Below are 12,500 nucleotides of genomic sequence, written 5' to 3' on the forward strand. Positions count from 1 at the left end.
TCGTTTGTATCGTAGGTCATTACATTGCAAAGTTACCATAGGTATCCTTAGCCTGCTGTGATGTGTCACATTATTTATGAAGCCAACTGTACATGATTATTAAAGCTGGTAACTTAATGTCATAGGTAATTACCGACCATTATGCTGATATTGGCACAACGTATTTGGTATTTATCCTGGCTATGAGATTTTTGTATTTTTTTTTTCTAATTTGAATTAAGATTTTGGTTATATTAATGGATTAGAGGATGGGGCACCAAATGCTTTATTTAGAACAGACCTGGAAGGAAACTAAAAATTAACCGAGGGGGAAAAGGAATTGTTTGGGGAGGAGGGAATACTCTTAATTTATTTTGTCGATTATTCATGTTTTATATCTTTTATTATACAGTTATGGCATGCTTGATATGAAGTTTTGTTAGTAACTTAGCAGAAGTATTGGTAAAATTTGAAATTTATGAAATCCTTTTTTTCCTTGTATTGCGCGTGGATAGATGTTTGATTTTTGTTTGATTTTTATATTAAACTCAAATATTTATCTTTTCTATATAGTTATGTATTGGAATTGTATATCAATAATCTTGATTTCGCATTTGTTACTCAATCCTCCATTATTGAAGAGACTGGAGTTGCTGGTTTTGTCCTCTGATACTCCTTGCGTTTTTTCCTAGTTTATATTCAAGAATGAGCTTTACAACGGAAAAATAGGTTAATCTTCTTTGTTGTTATATGAAAAATTACTCTTTAAGGTTTTAAAGGTTGTCAATGGCGGCAATGGCAAGGGACTAGGCAGTCTTATACAATTCTACTCATACGATGAGTGACCAAGCGCCTCTCCACCCAGTTAGGATCTAGGAGGGACAGACAATGGCTTTTGATGGTTTGGTAGAGCACCCCCTATTATTATTATTACTTGCTAAGCTACAACCCTAGTTGGAAAATCAGGATGCTATAAGCCCAAGGGCTCCAACAGGGAAAATAGCTCAGTGAGGAAAGGAAAAAAGGAAAATTAGATATTTCAGGAAGAGTAACATTAAAATAAATATCTCCTATATAAACTAAAAAAAAACTTTAACAAAACAATAGGAAGAGAAATGAGATAGAAGAGTGTGCTCGAGTGTACCCTCAAGCAAGAGAACTCTAAACCAAGGCAGTGGAAGACCATGGTACAGAGGTTATAGCACTACCCAAGACTAGAGAACAATGGTTTGATTTTGGAGTATCCTTCTCCTAGAAGAGCAGCTTACCATAGCCAAAGAGTCTCTTCTACCCTTACCAAGAGGAAAGTGGCCACTGAACAATTACAGTGCAGTAGTTAACCCCTTGAATGGAGAAGAATGATTTGATAATCTGTGTTGTCAGGTATATGAGGACAGAGGAGAGTATGTAAAGAATAGGCCAGACTATTCAGTGTGTGTTTAGGCAAAGGGAAAATGAACCGTAACCAGAGAGAAGGATCCATTTAGTACTGTCTGGCAAGTCAAAAGACCCCATAACTCTCTAGCGGTAGTATCTCAACGGATGGCTAATCCTAGCTTATAAGACACTACTAATAACTATCGGGCTTAAGTGACACTTGAACTCTAGACTCTCAGATTGCGAGACAGGGACGTATCCAATAGGCTGCCAGAACCCTTTTAGAGTTAGAACATTAAGGAGTGATTAAAAAAAAAAAAAAAGATATGAAGCACATCTCATGAACTCACCTGAAGGTGCCTGTGGATGAAAACCTGTTGGATAATGAACGTGCAGAAGAGGTGTACAACGCAGTACCAGATGTGCCATAGGGGAAGTCTGGGGTCGTACTTCACCCTTTGGGCTGTGACATCCGGAAAGGTGTCAGAGTCGCCTAGTCTGGGAGAACCTGGTACCCAGCCAGGCCCGTAGAAGAGGGCCTTGAAAGTGTCACCCCACGTCTCCATATTCCGTGCTTTGATGAAGATTTCTTTGATGTGGTAATACTGCGGCAAGGGAGTTTTGAATTAGTGCTTAGAGGGTAATACTGTTGAGCAAAATATCAAGTAGATTTGTTATGTAAGAATTCAAACTTCATTATTAACCCGCACCCCGTTGTATGCAGTTTTGAGGGGTTTAATGTCTTTGTATGTCCGTTGCATACTTTTTTCCGTCTATTAATTTTGCCCTTCTGGTGAAAGTTCAGCATCCCATCAAATAAGGCGATAGTTCTAATAATATATATATATATATATATATATATATATATATATATATATATATATATATATATATATATATATATATATATATATGTATATATATATGTATATGCATATCTATATCTATATCTATATATATATATATATATATATATATATATATATATATATATATATATATATATATATATATATATATACTTATATATAAATATTTTGTGTTTGTGCATAATCATATAATATAATTTGTTATTTATTTGTTTGCCCAAATTTTTTTTTATCAAATAAGCTTTCCAACAGATCCTATGCATATTTGTTTAATTTTTTCTTTGCTCTAAACCAGTGTTTAACTGGTAGTTTTCCCATATATGCGTAAGATGGTTCTTGAAAAATTTTGTATAGAGGTCATTGAAATTTAAATGTTACCAAACACACACTCTTCTCATCGTAATACAAATGAATTAATCGGTAACTTTGAAAGTTATTCCATCTTGAATCTAAACTACGAGTTCATAGCTTTAGGACTCACCTCGTGCCAAATGGGGTTATGGGACTGTAGCTGGGAAGTCAGCCCGTAGACTATGGGTTCATCTGGCCTCTCGGCCTCGAAGGTACCGAAGAGGCGATCCCAGAGGATGAATATGCTGGCGTAGTTCTTGTCGAGACACCATTTATTGGCACCTGGGGAAAGGCATTGATCTAGAATGTAGGAGTCTTTCCCTTACGATCCTTTATTGAAATGCTCGTTTTTACATACAAGTACCTGGTATCTTTTTACTATTTCACTTTCATCAATATATTTCTCTGTTAAATGACTAATGCTACTTCATGCGTCTGAAGACATATCTGTTAAGCTTGAGAAAAATCCAAAATATATAGAGAAATGCTTAAAAATGTACTATATGGCTATAAGAGAATTAATTCATATGTTCAGTAATATTTGATTTTGTATAGATTATTATTATTATTATTATTATTATTATTATTATTACCGTGCTAGGCAGTATATCTTAGCAATTCATGTTTACCAACGATTATATAAACGAATGAGCAACTTGGTGAAGTTACGAGAACTTTGGGTGTGGAGGAAATGCCCCCTAAATCTCAATGAAGTCATTGGCAGCAGGGTGACGGATTAGGTTTAAGTTAGATAGGCAATGTGCACCACAAGGAACTGGCTATCCTATGATGAATTTAGCCAATGAATTCTCTATTATTATTATTATTATTATTATTATTATTATTAATTGCTACGCTACAACCCTAGTTGGGAGGTACACTTTTCCAGCACAGGGACATCCACAAATATACATGGACTTCACCATGTGGCTATCACAAAAATTAAATAGATCACATTGCTATTAATAAAGAAAGGAAGAGGCCTCTGAGTAATGTAAGAAGCACTGAAATCACCCAATAGGAATGTAGATAGAATACCTAGTTTTTATACAATTAAGGGTAGAAGAGACTCTTTAGCTGTGGTAAGCAGCTCTTCTAGGAGGAGAACACTCCAAAATCAAACCAGTGTTCTCTAGTGCCATAGCCTCTGTACCATGGTCTTCCACTGTCTTCGGTTAGAGTACTCATGCTTGAGGGTACACTCGGGCACATTACTCTATCTAATTTCTCTCTTTCTTGTTTTGTTATAATTTTTATAGTTTATATAGGAAATATTTATTTTAATGCTGTTGCTATAATTAGAATATTTTATTTTTCCTTTTTTCCTTTCCTCACTGAGCTATTTTCCCTGTTGGGGCCCCTGGGCTTATAGCATCCTGCTTTTCCAACTAGGGTTGTAGCTTAGCAAGTAATAATAATAATAATAATTTAGAAGAAGAGCACAGAGAAACATTTGTAATTGAATGTAGGAATCGATTTGCAATCTTAGAAATTTAAAGATACGAAGAACAGACAATTAATGAAGAATGGTGTGATATTAAGAACTTGCATCAGTCAGTTGGTAATGAAGTTTTGGGTCATGCAGTTACAAGGAGAAAACCATGGATATCAAATAATACTTGGGATGTTATAAAGAGTAGACAAAGAAAGAAACTGATAGTTGAAAGTTTCCAAGGAAGTAATGTAAAGTATAAGGCAGAGCATGCTAAGTGTTCCAGTATTGATTGTTAGGTCAAAAGAAAAGTCAGGAATGACTGGAGAGAATATTTAAACAGGGAAGTAGATGAGGCTGACAAAGCTATGTGTTCAGCGAGTGGCTATGATATAAGAATTGGACATAGAATTATTAATGAAATCTCGACTGGGGCAAAGTAGAAGCATATGCCCATCAAAAAGAGAGATGGATCTGTTATAACAACAAAAGATGAAGAAAGACAACGTTGGATGGAACACTTTAGTGAGGTCATGAATAGGAGATTTGAAGGGAATAATTTGATTGATATACTTGAAGTTAAGGAAGACCTTGATGTGCCCATGAATGAATTCAGTATGTTTGAAGTCAGAGTTATAATGATTAAAAGAAGTAAATAGACGGAAAGCCCCTGGATAAGATGGAATAATTGCCGAGATGATATTGGCTGAAAATGAAGTGACCCAGAATTCTTACAAGATTATTTTGTAGAATGTGGCGTGAAGAGGCAAAATCCTGACGAATGGAAGCTAGGAGTGTTGGTGAATATTGCAAAAAAAGGAGATCCGACTGATTGCAATAATTACAGAGGCATCACATTTACGTCAGTTGTCATTAAAATATATATTATGCTCATTCTAAAGAGACTAGAGAGAAAGATTGATGAAAAACTAAGAGATGAACAAGCAGGATTTCGAAAAGGTAGAAGTTGTACTATCCAAATTTTCATTTTAAAACATGTGGTACAGCAATGTGTAGAATATAGAAATCTACTTTTGATGGCATTTGTGGACTGTGAAAAAGACTTTGATAGTGTGCACCAGCCCATTTTGTGGAGAGTCCTGCAATATAATGGAGTCCCTCTTAAATATGTAAATTTGATTAAGTCTGTTCATGAGTATAGCAAGTGCAAAGTTAATGTTAATGGAGTTCTTACAAATGAATTTCTAACAAATTAATTTCTAGTGAACAAGGGAATACTTCAAGGGAATGTGTTGTCACCTATGTTGTTTATCCTCCTTATGGATTTTGTAATGCATAGAAGATTTGAGGATGGCGGAGAACGATTGGACTGGATTGGTAACTGGAAATTAGCTGACCTAGAGTATGCTGATGATGCTGCTCTTATTAGGAAAACGTCGCAGGTTGTGCAATCCTTGCTTACTAGAATACATGAAATATCACATGAGGTGGGACTCAAGATGAATAGAAGAAAGACAGGGATAATGAGAATGGAATATGCAAGGAAAGATGAAATACTGGAAGGAGAAAGGATTAATGAGGTGGAATCAGTTAAATATGTAGGAACTATGATATCTAATACAGAGTCATTAGAATCAGAGTTTAATGAAAGATTGAAAAAAAGGCAAATCGGACAATGGTCAGGTTAAGTAAAATTTAGAAAGCAAATCCATTGAAATTACATATAAAAATCAGGCTATATATCAGTTTAGTGAGCTTGGTCTTACAGTGTGGACATGAGTCGTGGTAAGACAATGAAACAATATCCATCATATTTTGTAGATTTGGGAAGAAAATCCTCAGAGGAATATTGGGAGGTAAATGGCAGGACAGGATTAGAAATGAAACTATAAGAGATTACTGTGCCATATGTTGATGAGGTCATGGTGAGGGGTAAGTGGCATGCTCTTCGCACTCTCCAAGAGAGATTAGTTCACAAAACTTTCAAGTGGGCTCCACAAGTCACTAGAAGAGTTGGAAGACCCAGCCTTACGTGGCTGAGGAATATGAAACGTGAAGTAGGAGATGTTGAATGGAGAAGCATTGATTTACAAGTTGAAGATAGAGACGACTGGCGAAATTTAACCAAGACCCTTTGCTTCATTAGGTGTAGGAGGAGATGATGATGGTGATTTATATATATATATATATATATATATATATATATATATATATATATATATATATATATATATATATATATATATATAAATTTACGCCTTCTCAACTAATTCCATGAATATGTGTGCAATAGGAGTAATGCTGATATTAACTGATAGTAATTTAAATGTCGTATATAGAATGCCTTCTGTGACTGCTTATCTATATGTGACTATTTATTTCAACAATGAAATCTTGACTCAAGTTGGTAAAGGATTCCTTTTATTTCTCGTACTTTGTTTTTAATTAGCGAATTTGTAGGTTGTAAAACTGAAGGTAATGCGCCTGGAGAGTAAAGAAGGTAGGAGGACTTGTGGACGAAGGAAGAAAAAGAAAGATGCTAAACTTCTAAAAACTGTAGTTTAAAAGAGAAAAGAAACTTAGAATAGAAAATATATGATAGGTGGAATTAAAGACCTCTTAGAAGGTCGAAGGACATAGGAAACAGAAGGCAATTGGAAGCATGAAGAAAAAGCCAAAAGAGATTAATTTATATAAATAGCCCAGTGCCTAATCTTGGTCCTAAATTCTATAATTCAATCCAGAAGAGAGAGAGAAACAGTACCATGGTGGACTCGGTGATGTGATGGCGTCATAAAGATATATTCCAGTGGGCCCAACGACTGGATGAGTTCCGTGTGGACCCAGAACTGGAAGAGTAAATTGAGTCCAGCGTGGGAGAGCACGATAGGAAGTGGAAACCCAACCAGTGCCAACGGATGGTAGAAGCCCCACGACGCTGCCCGCTGGAAAACAGAGACCCTGAGTGCCGTGGTTAAGTTGTAGTCTTCGGCTGAGTGGTGCATCTGGTGGCCGACGGACCACAGGATGTTGATTTCTGGAAAAGCCGTTGAACATGTTAATGTGATAGAGGCAAGGTTAGTTTGTTTGTTTATTTATTTAGAATGGAAATATATTATTAATTTCGTGTATTGGGATTTTTTGTTCATTTTGTTTGGTGGTATTACTCCACCAAATCAAAAGTGTGTGGGATTTTACAAAAAGATTGTTTTCCAAATGTAGTAGCTTCGCCCACTTATTAGCCGTCTACTCTACCTTCGTTTTTGCTTCATTTTTCCAATCTTGCTGTCCAGCTCCTTTTAACTCTTATTACGTTGAAACCTCTGGGATTTTCAACCCTGTTGCACTTTTTCACTAAATGCATTCCCCTGTTACAATGGTGGGTCTTATGACCCAAGTTCCACAAATTTAGGCATTGACAATAAAGTAGTTTACTAAAATAGTAAAATGAGAGTTTTTAGAAATTGCTTCTATTTACTATTGCTTTTAATAATGATTTCGAAACTCGTCGTGTCTCCATATCAACTTTCATTTATTAATTTATTCATTGTAAATCTAGGTTAATTTGTGTGAGCTTTGTTTCGTGGGTAATTTTTGCTGGATATTTGTCTCAGTACGACATTCCTGAATAGCTGATGCTCTGATATTCGGATCTGCAAAAATTGTCTTCAATCAATTTTAAGATTAGATATTCTCAGATACATTTATAACACGGTTCAGCCTAGCTATTGCTGTGATTAGTATGTTAATTTGATACGTTTCATTAAAAGAAAAAGAAAAGAATATATTTTAATACAAAAGATATATACTGTATATTCATGGTACTGAACGTATATAGGAGAATATGTTTCAATTTCTTCATTATTGAGATGGCTACTGTATAGAACATTTAGAGGTACCATTGTCTACATAGTAACATTTTGAAATGATTATGGATTCTCTGTATTTTGTTGACTAATTTCAAGCCTAATCGAAATTAGTTTGAAAGAGAAAAGTAAGAATATGATTTAAAGAAAAAGGTAGGTATGTTCAAATACCCAAAAAGAACAATAAACACAACTGATGAAATACGACTTAAATTTAAAAGAACCAGCGTGATTGGATCAATTATGAAGTATTATTTATACGGAAAAGGTCCAAATATTTCTTCATTTAGAATGGCACTAAACTGGGGTAGAGTTAAAGAAATAATGAACAGACACTGACATGATTTCCAGATAATGACAGGCCTACTGTGTAAGAAATGTCAAGATTTAAACAGTCCTATTCAAAGTGTATATATGAAAATTGCTATTTCAGGAGCAAATTCTTAAAATTAATTTGAATGAATCATATTAGTTGTATTTCTTATCAGTACATATTTACTTCAAACACCTTATCCTTTTTTCAACACTCATAGTAAGACTTATTATTAATGGTAACGTGTTTTTGTTAAAACGTATAACATGTCTTTGTTGATTTTGGTGGTTTTGATAAATTACTCAACCTAAACTTTCTTTAATGTATGTATGTAAACAAATACAGCAGTCATCAATTTAAGTCACAGTCTTGGGATAGGTTAGTTAACTCCGCGTCAGCCACCAATGACTGAGATCTCTTAAACAATCATGGTGTTTGATGCTCTCCCTATTTTGAGTCTCACTTATATATTAGAATCGTTAATTTGTCATAATCCCTTAACTGCAGTATGTCAATAAACTATCCTTATATAGAAATAAAACCGGCTATATGACATAGAATCTATTTCATGTGACAGTTTTACAATAACTATGACTGCCATTGTCTTACTTTTCATAAGATTTTTATCTTAGCCCTCTCTGATAATAGATATGCAAATATTACTTGACTCATTTACCGTGATTCGCTCTGTGAACCCAGTAATAGAGGAAGTCAATGAAGAAGAAAGCGGCGAACCAAGTCACCAGGGAGGAATTCCAGGGTAGGTCGCAGAAACGTCTGTCATAGAGCCACTCGTATCCGAGGAACATAATAGCTCCTGAGATGAATCTGAAAAAAAGTATGAGTGTTACGTATTTTGTATGTCATAAAACCATATTGTTTTCTTTAAATAACATTTTTTTCTGCGGATACCTAGGCCTCTATCACACTTTCTCTCTTCTATCCAGTTGTCCATTTTTTAAGTTTAGAAACTTCATAGTACAATTACGGGTTTATTATATTTCTAGTCATTGTTACTACGAGGTAGTGAAGATCACTTCTAAATCATGGTTAATAATTTTTGTGAAGGACTCCTGAAGATGGATGGAAAAAAGGGGATGAGGCCGGCTAGTTTGTTGGTGTTAAACTTGATTAATTTAGCAGTGGCAACGTCAAATAGTGGAGTCGTTGGTAGGCTTACTGATATCATTGAAGAAGGGACAGAGATCATAGGAGAATTCTTACTAAACCTTCATGATTGTAATTTTACAGAAGTTGGTTCAACCATAGAATGGTGCAAAATTAGTTGGGACGTTGAAACACATAATTGAGATTGTGTAAATACGCTAGTTTGATTATCATTCACTATTGCCCGAAACCTCTATTAACGAAGTTACAGATTTAAACTAGAAAAACACTAAGAGTGCAGACCTCCGCCATGGCAGCTTGTTTCTCGAAACCACATTGCCTCAAGGTTGATTCGATGACCTTTTGCTCGGCCATGACCTTTGACCTATGACTTTCAACATCGAATCACTTCCACGTCTCATCATAACAATTAATCCCGGAGTAAAATTGTGTGCAGGGAGTTGTTCATAAACAAGCAAACAGACAAACAGGGGCCAAAACATAACCTCCTCCCAAGTTTGTTGGCGGAGGTTATAAAAATATCCGGTTTGCTCCTTTTGTCGTCATAACACATATAGGAGCCTCCTTCTACAATCTACACGGTAGTTTGGAAAAACGCTGATAGGTGGTGCTTATATCCTAAGTTACTTGTTAGGACAGAATAAAGGTCCCAATGTTTTATATTATAAACTCCTTTGGTATTTGTTTTCAATATTGTAATATGCAATATAATTATAGCTCGTATATTATTGATCATGTTAATGATAAAACGTTAAGGTAGAAACATGTGTTTGATAGATTTAATCTGATCATTGGAAATTGAAACCAAGTCCATGTTTGAACAGATGCTTGAGCACGAAGCTACATTTCACCCCATCACTTAAATGTGTATTCACCCCTTCAAGTTTGTATAATTGATAATTAACGCCGAATTACTAGCCCAGGGGGCTAACGCGCGTAGCGAAACGTAGTCTGCTTGCTAGAACGTAGGAGCAATAAGATAATGTTTTATCTCGAGGGAAGCGTGCATGTAGTACAGCAAAATGCAATAAATCATTAGCTCAATTAAGAAAGAAGGTATTAAATTATAATGCGGTGAACACTGCCACTGAAGACTCCATATAAAATGGGATGGAAAAGCTCCAGTGGTTTGACAGTGTTTCATTACTGTTAGTCAGTTTTGATTACGGTAACTGTTTTTATTATCACGATGACTTACATATGACGATGACTGATGGAAACAAAGTTTATAAAAGTTAATTTAAATATCAACACAATTTAGACAATTACACTATACTTTAAGGGAGTTTCGAACGCAAATCATAGCTTTTCAGTTATTGTAGTCAACCCATTTCAGTAACATGAATTTCCGCCAGGAATCATCCTCATAAACGTTCAAAACACACACACACACACACACAACATACATACATTATGAACAAGTCTTATTTTCTGCTCTGAAGACAAGGTCAAATGCCGTTCATAAGAACGCTACATAGCTGATAAATTTTGGGTTTTTCAAGTGGTACACGGTTTGCAGAAGAAGAGGTATATATGAAAGAAAAATAAGAGGAGGGAACTTCTTAAATTTATGACACCAATACGAACATTTGAATATAGAAAGCAATACTGTTTATATATACACTGAGTCCCATAACGACACCATTTCAATCAAGTATTGAACACCTTTAATTTTTTTTTTTTTTTTTTTTTTTTTTTTTTTTTTTTTAAATGGGCAAATCCCAATACATTCATCCCACATTTTAATAATGCAGTTAATATTTTCTTTATGACCCCAAGACTTCTTGCATATGACGACCAGGTATTTCGGTACTAGCATTTTCATTTAACCCGGTTATCAAGTGGCTCATTTTACCGAGGTCTATTTTCTCAAGTTACGCTTTACAGTTATTACTGTATTTAAATAGATTTAGAATTCATATGCTTACACCGTGGTTTCGTGCATAATCCCAGCAGCTATGGAGGAGATGGCTTCGTTAATCCTCACCTGCTTCCCCTGCAGGACCTTGATTCCGGCTTCGAGCAGGATGAAGAAGAACAGTAACCAGGCGGCCTGCAAATACGAGAGAGTATGGATGTAATGTTGACAGTTTGCACAGGAGGTCATATTTATCATACGTAATTTCGCTGCTATGGATAAATCAAGAAAAATGATCTCTCACGTGCTAAAACCAATATAGCGTACTATATATATATATATATATATATATATATATATATATATATATATATATATATATATATATATATATATATATATATGCATGCATACATATATATATATATAATGTGTGTATATATATATATATATATATATATATATATATATATATATATATATATATATATATATATATACACATATATATATATATGCATATATATGCATACATATATATATATATATATATATATATATATATATATATATATGTGTGTATATATATATATATATATATATATATATTTATGTATATATATGTATATATATTTATGTATATATATGTATATATATATTTATGTATATATATGTATATATATTTATGTATATATATGTATATATATATTTATATATATATATATATATTTATATATATATATATATTTATATATATATAATATATATTTATATATATAATATATATATTTATATATATATAATATATATATTTATATATATATAATATATATATATATATTTATATATATATATATATAATATATATATATATATATATATATATATATATATATATATATATATATATATATATATATATAATCATTAGCCGTTACTAGTCCACTTTAGAGCAAAGGCTTCTGACCTGTCCTTCCACTTGCATCTGTTTAAGGTCTTTATGCCAGTCCACACCAACAAACATTTTTAGTCGTCAATCTTTCATCTTCTCTCCAATCCCCTGCATCTTTTGCGATCTCTACGGACCCATTCTATTATACTTGATGTCTATCTCCTATCTGACCTGCCCATGTCCATTTATTTTTCTTAAACGTTGTTAGAACATCCTCTACTTCAGTTTACTTTCGTATCCATATCGGTCTTTTTCTATATAGTGTTAATCCCGTCATTATTCTTTCAATAGCTTATGTTTTAAGGCTTGAGTAGGGATCTAAGTTTATGATGTAGAGGTTAATACTGGTAGGACAATCTGATTAAATGCCTTTCTTTTTAGGTTAATTGGCATTTTACTTTTCATGATCTAATT

The 12,500-nt window shown here is 33.8% G+C and overlaps 1 protein-coding gene across 2 annotated transcripts in view; it reads right to left on the bottom strand.

Annotated features, from left to right (window-relative positions):
- LOC137632247 (alkylglycerol monooxygenase-like) overlaps positions 1-12,500 on the bottom strand; it is a 48,021-nt gene that overhangs the window by 2,272 nt on the left and 33,249 nt on the right. For both annotated transcript variants that reach the window (XM_068364139.1, XM_068364137.1), the window contains exons 3-7: positions 11,205-11,329; positions 8,825-8,976; positions 6,734-7,006; positions 2,707-2,858; positions 1,707-1,961 (exon numbers count right to left, since the gene is read on the bottom strand). In XM_068364139.1, the coding sequence (XP_068220240.1) occupies positions 1,707-1,961; positions 2,707-2,858; positions 6,734-7,006; positions 8,825-8,976; positions 11,205-11,329 (957 nt within the window). The remainder of the gene's footprint in view (positions 1-1,706; positions 1,962-2,706; positions 2,859-6,733; positions 7,007-8,824; positions 8,977-11,204; positions 11,330-12,500) is intronic.

Source organism: Palaemon carinicauda, chromosome 41 (assembly GCF_036898095.1).
Source record: "Palaemon carinicauda isolate YSFRI2023 chromosome 41, ASM3689809v2, whole genome shotgun sequence".
Taxonomy (NCBI): Eukaryota; Metazoa; Arthropoda; class Malacostraca; order Decapoda; family Palaemonidae; genus Palaemon; species Palaemon carinicauda.